The sequence below is a fragment of the Quercus lobata genome, chromosome 3 (genome assembly GCF_001633185.2).
Source record: "Quercus lobata isolate SW786 chromosome 3, ValleyOak3.0 Primary Assembly, whole genome shotgun sequence".
Lineage (NCBI taxonomy): Eukaryota > Viridiplantae > Streptophyta > Magnoliopsida > Fagales > Fagaceae > Quercus > Quercus lobata.
The window spans coordinates 14,183,112-14,193,105 of NC_044906.1; the positions used below are offsets into that span (position 1 = coordinate 14,183,112).

The 9,994-nt window shown below is 29.6% G+C and overlaps 1 protein-coding gene across 1 annotated transcript; it reads right to left on the bottom strand.

Annotated features, from left to right (window-relative positions):
• Positions 1–246: 246 nt before the first annotated feature.
• On the bottom strand, positions 247–4,323 carry LOC115979113 (probable pectinesterase 29). The gene is made up of 5 exons (XM_031101080.1): positions 4,052–4,323; positions 3,790–3,949; positions 3,017–3,226; positions 1,012–1,256; positions 247–457 (listed from the first exon to the last, which is right to left on the bottom strand). Exons 1-5 carry the CDS (start codon positions 4,255–4,257, stop codon positions 289–291), a joined length of 990 nt encoding a protein of 329 aa, XP_030956940.1. The 5' UTR covers positions 4,258–4,323; the 3' UTR covers positions 247–288.
• Between the last annotated feature and the right edge of the window lie 5,671 nt (positions 4,324–9,994).

Genomic DNA, 9,994 nt, shown 5'->3' on the forward strand with positions numbered 1-9,994 from the left:
TTTGGTTGGAAAGATTTTAGGGATGATGGAAAATGTGGTAGGAATGAGAGGAAAAAAAATTGGTAGAGACTGAGTGTTAGCACCAAAAAAAAAAAAAAAACTGCACATACAACCACGATAAATTTATTCCTACAAAACATTGAATTCTTGACACATGTATTTATTATTTTAAAAAAATATATATGAATTATAGTTCATAATTGAGCATTTATTGTTCTTTAACTTAAATGCCCTTAGGGTGCTCGTTAAAAAAATTTAAAAATAATTATAAACATGGAGAGTGTGCGATTATACAAAACCAAGTTGTCCTCCCAACCAATTTCCTTGGTCTATGAATAATTTTGGAGTGACAAGCTGTTCCAATTCTTCTGAGGATAACGTTTTCACCCATTTCACACGTTTCGACATGCTTGCCCCTGGTCCTTGGCAGTCCGCCTCTGCAAATGTGATTTCTCCCCTATACAATAATAACACAGAAGAAAAAAAGAAAAGTCTTGCTCAATATTCGTTCAAAAAATAGGTCAACTATTTGAAAAAAAAAATGCATTTAGAAGAAAAACAATGAAATTTAAGTGTCGCGTTTTGAGAACATGAATTTTGGTAAACTGTGAAATGTGTTGTTGTGAAAAATTTAATGTGAAAACACAATTTTTTGATGAATGAATCTAGAAAAATGCTCTGTGAGCTGCGATATGAAAATATATTTTTTCTCAATTTTAAAAATTGATTTTTTTTTTTCAAAATACAGAGCCAAATGGAATTATATATGGGGTTTTGTATATTTTCTTTTTCAAAATACAATGCTGACTTTTTTCTTCTTGTATATTTGCATTTTTATTTAAAATCACGCTTTTTCTCCATGAATTCATAGTGCCAAATGATCTTTAAATTAACCATCGATCTCCTATTAACTTAAACTTTTAAAAGAAACGGTAGCTTATCAAGATCAGTCAAACATTTTATAATATGAATGTAAAATGGAGAAAAAAAAGAAGAAGAGGAACAACTTACTCTTTTCCCTTATTATGCCATGCATCCCAACCTTCTGGGGCAATAATGTTGTCGAAAGTTGACTGGTAAAACACAACTCTCGAGTGGCTTTTATATGCTCTCCCTAAATATGCAGGACCAGTTCCTGTTACTCTACAATTCTTAAACACAAAACCATTGGTATCTTGTTCTTGTTCTCGGCCTTGAGCTGTGATATAAGCTTTCCCCAAGCCTATACTTTTTGTCTTTACATGTAATTCACAATTCTACATGTAAAATATATAAAGTAATGTCAAGGGAGAGTAAGTGATATAAGATTAACTAGATGATGTTTTGCATAATCACGGACGGAACCAGGATTCTAAGTTGGACGGCCAAAGCATAAATAATAATTAAAAAATTAAAAAATTTATTGTGCCAAAAATATGATATATTTCCTTATTCTATATCTTATGGTTGTATTGTTCTGAAAATTAGTAAAAAGAAAAAAAAATTCTGTATTTTGGTATTAACTTAAAAAAAAAAAATTTGTCAACAGCTCCAATTTGTATTTTGGTGTTTTTTTGAAAAACAATTAAGCTAAGAATGATAGAATATCTATTGATTGTTCTGAATTACAGCTGTAAAACAGAGCTTTTTTTTTAGTTCTCTATCAAACAAAACTAATACACATTGCAAAATCAATCATACATCTACACGTTATAAATACATTTCACATATTTTGGATTTAATTAATACTGTATTTATTGAAGGCAGTCAAATATTTTCGGAAACAAAAAGGCAAATAATCACAGCAACACAAAATCATGATTCTCAAAAATATTAAGGCAGTAATGTGGAGAAAAAAAAGTACCACTGCTACAGCATTGCTGGCTTGACAAAGTAGAGAAAATGGAAGCAAACGTTTAAACTAAACAACGGAGTGAAATGCAGAAATGGATAAAAATTAGGATTTGTGATTTGTTTTGTATGTATTTTTTGTTTAGACCGATTTTATGGTTTATTTTGTTGTTATTTTTGGTTTGTCTATAGGTTATTATTGTTATTCTTGGGGCTATTGAGTAGACTGGATTTGTGATTGGTTGTGTCGGTATTTTTTGTTTGTCCAAAGGTTTTCTTCTTATTCTTTAGGCAAAAGGGCAAAAGGGATGGACCAAAATATTTTTTATTGAATATTATGGGTTAATTTGTAAAAAAAAATTTGTGGAGGGGGCCAAGAATATATATATATATATATATATATATTCCAATTACTTTTTTCATTTATCATAAAAAGTTTTTAAAAATATTTCCAAATCTTATGTTTTCAAGACATCCATTAATTATTCCCTTTTAATATTCAAGGGACCAAAATGATAGGATCTAAAGATTAAAGAGGACGAAAAATATTTTAGCTTCATAAAATAGTTTTGAAATAGGCGTAGGATAACCTTCCCATTGTTATTGGTAAAAAGAAATATGATATAATTTACGGTTTTGTTTTTATATAGATATAGATAGTACTATGTGTGAGATAGTGAAAGCTATAAATTATACTGCTTTTGATTCTTAGTGAAATTGCAGTTCTTTCTCAAAAAAGAAGAAGTGAAATTGCAGTTTATTAAAAAATTAATGAAAGCTATAATGATTATAATAAGATTAAAACATTTTTTCGGAAAAACGTTGTTTTTTTAATATAAAAAATTCCTTGTGAAAAGAACATAGTTCTAAGGTATTTATTGGTTCACAATTAACAATATATATATAAATATATATATATTTGATAATATGATTAAGAAACTTTGATTGAATGACCCATTAACTACAATTATAGTGTTAATGATGTTGATTACAAATCCTCATGGCATTTGTTAATAGATTATTTTAAGAAAATTTTGATAATATTTTTTGAGAAAATATAAGAAGTTGTAAAAAAATAAAAAATAAAAATTAGTTACTTTTTCATTTTTCATAAAAAATTTCTCAAAATATCTCCTACCCTTAATGGTAAAAGAAATATGATATAATTAGCTTGGTTGATTCTAACCTCATAAAGTGATTGACCATAACCCCAGATGAAGTCCACTGAACCTTCAATGTAGCAATTCTTAAAATAGTGGCTACCTGTTAAGTCAGCGAGTGTATCTTGTATGCCAACAAAACCACACCCAAAAAATGATGCTTTGTCTGCTTGAATAAAGGCTGCCGGTGCCCATGTAACTTTTTTCGCCTCATCTTTCCCGAGGTCATATGTATTCTAGCAAAGATTTAAGGAAAATAAGTAAATAAAGAAAATTTGGAATTCTTTTTGTATTTTTAAATATTTTACTTTTTAATTTATTTTAAGACAAAATTTAGTTACAAAATTGGTTGTAATTTTAAACTACTACAACCTTATTCAGTATCTTTTTATTGAAGATGAATTTTGACAAATTTATCATTGAGTTACATTTTTTTCTTATGTACTTTGTACCTACAAAATTTTTAGAAAATTAAAGATGAATAACTATGTTATCAATAAATTGTTTAAATTGCAAGTTTTTGTTGTTTAAAATTATGTATAAAATATAATTTTATAAATCATAGAAAATAATATTCGATTGACACAAAATTTACGTATATTAAGAGCGTAAATAACATTCAATCCAACAGTTAAATTTTCAAAATATGTAGTAGGGTTAATGATATTGAGAAATGTTATAATCTTAAACTACAACTAATTTTGTAACTAAACTTTATCATTTATTTTATAGAAACTTTTTAGTTCTCCTTTATTAGATATTTGCGATAGCCAAGATGAAAGTTTTTGAGTTGCCTAACCGTGAATGTGATACCACGAGCCATGAAATTTTCAGCAAACAACTTGAAGGTAGAACTTTCCATGGAATTCCCATAATCACCATATTCGATCACAGTCGTATCTCTACTCTTTCCCCTAAGGATAATGTATGGTTTTTCTTTGGGGATTTTAACTTTTTCTCTACACAATAAAAGAAAATATATATAAATATAGTGACTGAAATTTAATGGATAACTTATAAATGAAAATGGGAGTTATATTTTAGTATATAATAATGCTTACTTGTAAGTACCAGGATTGAGATGGATAATTGTCCATTTGTTGTTATTTGACGGGATTGAATCGATGGCTTCTTGCACTGTTTTGAAATGTCCCTTGCCTGACTGATCAACTAGGATACTCGTGGCATTTGTGCCTTCTGCATTGGACACATTTTGGAAAAGGAAGAGAGTCACCGTAAAGTAGAAAATAAATGTGAGAAATTGCATTATGGACAAATACAATGGTGACAAAAAAAAAAAAGCCCTAGTTGGATAGCGTGCAAGGGATTTGTTGATGTGTTAGAAGATGACCAAATAATTCTCAATTCTATCAATGTTGCAATATATAATGGGATAATCGGAAAGAAATAGGATGGGTGACAAGATTTTGATGAATATAGAGCTTTTTTTTTTTTTTTTTTTTTTTTTTTGTGAGAAGAATAAATATAGAGCATTTAAAGTTAGCTTACTTAAGATTCCCCTTTTATTTTAGGACAAAAATTTATTTTTTGTCTTTTATTTTAGCTAATTACTTGTCAGGATCCTAATTTGAGAGAATCTAATTTGAGGTTTTTTTAAGGCTTGACTCTCTGTACTGGAGTCCTATTCTATTTTAGGGAGCTCAATGTGATTGCTTTTAGATTTACCATTTATTTAATAATCTTTAGTTTCTTATAGCTTATATACCAAACATGAGACAAAAGATATATTTCTGGAAATTTTTACCAAGGGAGTCAATTCCGTACCGTACCGGGTGGTACCACCGGAATATACTGTACCAGCAAGCAATCCGGTACATATAACCCCCCTATTTCGTACCGAAAAAAATACCGGCCATACCGGCCAATTTCGGGCAATACCGACTGGTACCGAGTAGGGTCTAGTTAACTCACAAAAAACACAGGTCGAGTCACGGATTAACCCGTTTTTTCTTCAGGTAAAAAAAAAAAAATTCGAGTTCAGGTCAGGTATTTTTAGGGTCAGGTCGAGTCGGGTTGGAAAATTTTAACCCGTTTTGCCATGTCTATAATGTTGTGGCCAAAGTAATTTTAGTGGTAGGTTCAAATTTGAATCAATAACAACTAACTAATTATGATTTATTATGGAAATATTGTGGACACAACACTTCTATTTCATTAAACGAACACATGACTTGTGGCAATTTGTTGAGTTTAGGATGGCAAAAATAGTTCCAAATTTAAATCTTCTAAATATTGTGTACACCAAATTCATATTAAATTTTAAAAATTCTATCTTAAATCCATTTTACTTTATTTAGCAAAATGTAGACCTGTCTATTTATCCTAATAACATGAGTCAAACTGAACATAGCATACTACAAATGGTGGAATAGAAATCTATTTATTTTTAGACTTTACAACCAAAAAAAGAAGATGCACTTACTTAAAAAAAATAGAATCCCAATTTTTGTGTTATAAATTAAAATCTAGAATAAGAATGTGGGGGCTAACTATCTAGAAGGTATTATTAAAACTGTATGAATTGGGTCTATGGCCCAATCCGAGGATATTACCCAATCTGAGGATATTATCCCATTCGAGGATGGTCAAATAAAATTATAATGGGAATGATATAAGAAGAAGACATAAAGATTGTATGTGACAGTTCAAAATACGTCTAAGGAGAAAAGTCATCTCGGAAACGGAGATCCGAGGTCAGTAAGAATGTCTTATCATCCTGGGCACTCTTCATTGGATAAGAGATAAGCAAAGAGGAGGCAACAAATATCTTCAAAAACTGCTACCTCCACGTTCAATGCCTCCCAACTAACTCTCTGATCGCATTAATGTGCAGATGATACCTAAACAGTGGTCAAGCAGTCTTACAGCCACTAATTGATGGTTTTGGGAGGCGTTGGATGGGACAAGAAGGAGTTCATAGAATCTAACCTACACGTGTATGGTACGGATGATACCAAGATTATAGTATATAGTATAGGAAGATGGCCTAAAGAAGGGGATAAAAAAAAAATCAACAAATCTTTGTAATAATATTGCGAACTCTTGTAACTTTGTTCATAAACAAGACATTACAACATAGGCTCCTCAGGCCGTGCCAAGGACAGATTTTCTTATTTTACTTGTGTTTAACAATCTTAATTCAACAACTTTTATTGTCTTTCTTCTAGAGTAGAATTGGTTCTTTCACCCACGCTCTATAAATTCATTGTTTGGGCTTGTTGGGCTGAAACCCAATCTTATACTGGGTCCAATCTAAATTCAGTCCTTACAAAGAATTATACCCACTAAATTTTGGTTAATTTTGGTTTTAGTAATTGATGTTTAAAAATTTTGATTTTAATTGCTAGAGTTTTAGACCTTTTTTTTTGTAATTTCTAAATTCAATTATTGTAACTATCAATTTATTATATATATAAAAAAAAAATCCTAATAAAGGGAATTTATTCCACTATATGAGTGTAATTCACTAACTTGAGTAGATGGACGGAATTAAACAAAGTAAAGTATATCACTGGTTTCCTTATTGTCCACAAGTAATTATACCTAAAAAAAAAACTCCTTTATCATCCACGGGACTAGCATCTGTTAACATGACCTATAATAATATACCAATATTGTATATTGAATAGAAATGGGAATCTATCTAGTTCGGGAGTCTTTGTAAACTTAAATATAACACTTTTCTTTCTTTTGGGATGACACTTAAGTACTGTACCACTATTCTTTTTGTAGGATGAGACTTATTTAGTACTCACTTAATTAAGACTTTTTTTTTTTTTTTTTTTTTGGCTAAGAAAAAAAAAGGTTGAGGGGAGTGACCTGAGTTGACGTTTCATTTAGGCGTGACCATAGTGACACTCTACTTACTGGTTCTAGGCCTGTGGAAGTAGGAAATCTAGATGAGTCATTGTTATAAACCCAACCCCATCAAGAAAGCTAAAGAGCATGAGCCACGAGCATGGAGTACTAAAAATATCACCCGTGTTTTACAATAATAGCATCTCTTCATTAAAATAGTTTATTTATCATAGTTTTATGTGAGCGAATATAGCCTCATCTAAAATTACAAAATGCAAACCATGCACAAATTTTTTTAGGCTAAAGTGTTGCACACTAAGTTTCCAAAATGCAAACCATGCTAAGCATTGCACACTCTAAGTTTCGTTAAATTCATTTAAGTTATCTAACTTTACTTTTGTTTAATTGAGTTATTTAAGTTTCAAATTTATTCAATTTAAGAACTTTATCCAATTTTGTTAAGAAATTATCATTAAAAAAATATTATTTTCACATGAAAAAAATCTACAAAATTAATAAAAATATTTTATAAAATTTTTATGTGAGAATTTTTTTCATTAGTTAATTATATACTTAGCAACATCTTGTTTAACGAAATTGGACAAAAAACCTAAATTGAATAAATTTAAAACTTAGAGGACTCAATATTTTAGAAAGTAAAGTTATATGACTAAAATAAATTTCAATCAAACTTAGAGCATGAGTGCAATTTGCATTTTAGGCTATTTTTAAATTTATGTGCTTAGATAGATAAGTCCAATATTAATTGAGATGTATATTGTGTATCTCATTAATTTATGCCATTCAAATTTTCACTAGGTGTCTAATTTAGTACTAGTAATTTGCAAGAGAGTTAATTTATTGTCTAATCCTAAATAATAATAATAAAAATTTATGTACATCTTGATGGACAAAACCAACACGTCTCTAACTATCACATGCATCAAGAAGGTGAAAGCAGCTTTTAGATGTAACACTATCAACGGCCCAGATCTCATCCACGTGGGACCAGAACCCCATGTCATATTGTATACATGAAAACCACACGTACACACACATTGTCTCTCTCTGTCTCTGTGTATTTCCCTATATATAATACTATTACTATATATGCACTGAAAGTCTTAAGAATTTCACTTGAGGAATGGTGAAGAAGAAGAAGAAGAAGCTGCATAAAATTGTTGATATTGAAAGGCTGACCACTATCATCTTGTTCCTTCAAACATTTTGTCATCTTGTTCTCTCCCAAATCATCCGATCCTAACAAAAGCCACTATCACAAACCCACTTGAATCATAGATAGAGAGAGAATCTAATTTGAGGTTTTTTTAAGGCTTGACTCTCTGTACTGGTGTCCTATTCTATTTTAGGGAGCTCAATGTGATTGCTTTTAGATTTACTATCTATTTAATAACCTGTAGTTTCTTGTAGCTTATATACCAAATATGAGACAAAAGATATATTTTTGGTAGCTTTTATACCAAACTAACATGTAATCTATGCAAACGCATAGATGCATTTAAATTTAAACATAATTTTATTATAAAAAAAAATAAAAATTATTCAAATTATTAAAAAAAAAAATAGCATATAACACATGTATACGTATGGATAAATTTAAAACTAAATACAATTTTTATCATAAAAATATAAATAATTAGTCAAATTATTTTTTTGAAAAATTAAACATAATAATTAGTCACATATTAAAATTCTTATCTAAAATTAATACTATTTATTATTATTTTTTTACTAATTTTTAATAAGATAGAACATGTGGGTGATCTTTGTTGTGTGATAATTTTTATTGAGCATATGTGATTAGTTTTTTTTTTAATTATAAATTTTATAGTTCATTAATATTTGATTCTTAGTATTTTGTACTCATTAATTTACTTTGCACAAAAATCAAAAAAACTTAAGTGGATAATTATGGTATGATCCCCACATAAATTTAGACACATAGTACAAAATTGAATTCTAATTTCAAATTCTAATTAAACTTTCTCTTAGTTTTACCTATTTATATATATATGTGTGTGTGTGTGTGTGTGACAAAAATATAATTTTTTTTTTTAAAGTTGATACAAAAAGTAGAAATTAAAAAGCTTTTCGTTAAGAGAAATGCTATGTTCACAACATTTTCACAATAAATCCTAAGTTGTTATTAGTTGTTATTGTTACTGTTGCGGCCAAAGTAATTTTAGTGGTAGATTCAAATTTAAATTAATAACAACTAACTAATTATGATTTATTATGGAAATGTTATGGACACAACACTTATCTTTCATTAAACGAACACATGACTTGTGGCAATTTGTTGAGTTTAGGATGGCAAAAATAGTTCCAAATTTAAATCTTCTAAATATTGTGTACACCAAATTCATATTAAATTTTAAAAATTCTATCTTAAATCCATTTTACTTTATTTAGCAAAATGTAGACCTGTCTATTTATCCTAATGTCAGTTTTTAGACCCCTTAAAACATAATTAGATTAACCTAGTTAATTAGCCAAGTTGTTACTTAGTCCAAATTCCAAGTCTAGGTTATCACAATCAAACAATCATATCATACAAAGCAGCGGAAAATAAATAAGACAATGATATGATCACCTAGGAAAACCAAACCGGTAAAAAATCTAGGGAGGATTTAACCTAGCTATCCTCAAGGTAAAAAGCAAATCCACTAGAAAGAATCGAAATTCATATAATAAGACTTACAAGCCCCCACGCTCGACTTCTTATTGCTACCCACCAGTAGAACTTACTGACACGACCACGTGCAAGCTCCGAATCCACGGACTCCTTCTTTCTTTGGCCTTTGCAAAACACAAATACCCCCGTTCATGACTTTGAGATCCCACTCAAAGGTTTAGCAACACAAACTCTCCTATTTATGACTCCAAGACCACCCTTGAAGATTTAGATCATCAGCACCTTTGATGACTAGAGAAGGCAGCAACTTCTACAATACCGGATCTTGAGATTCTTCAAGGAATAGCACCGGTAGAAGACATAAGAGAGCTTTTTAGGAACAAAACCCTAAATACAAAAGAGGCACACTCTTTTCTCTCTGAAAAGCCACACAAAAACGTGCTTAGGGTTTCCTTTATATACTAGGAGAAGTAGATTAGAAACCCTAATCCTAAATGGGCTTGAACTGCTGTTTGGGCTTAATTAAAAT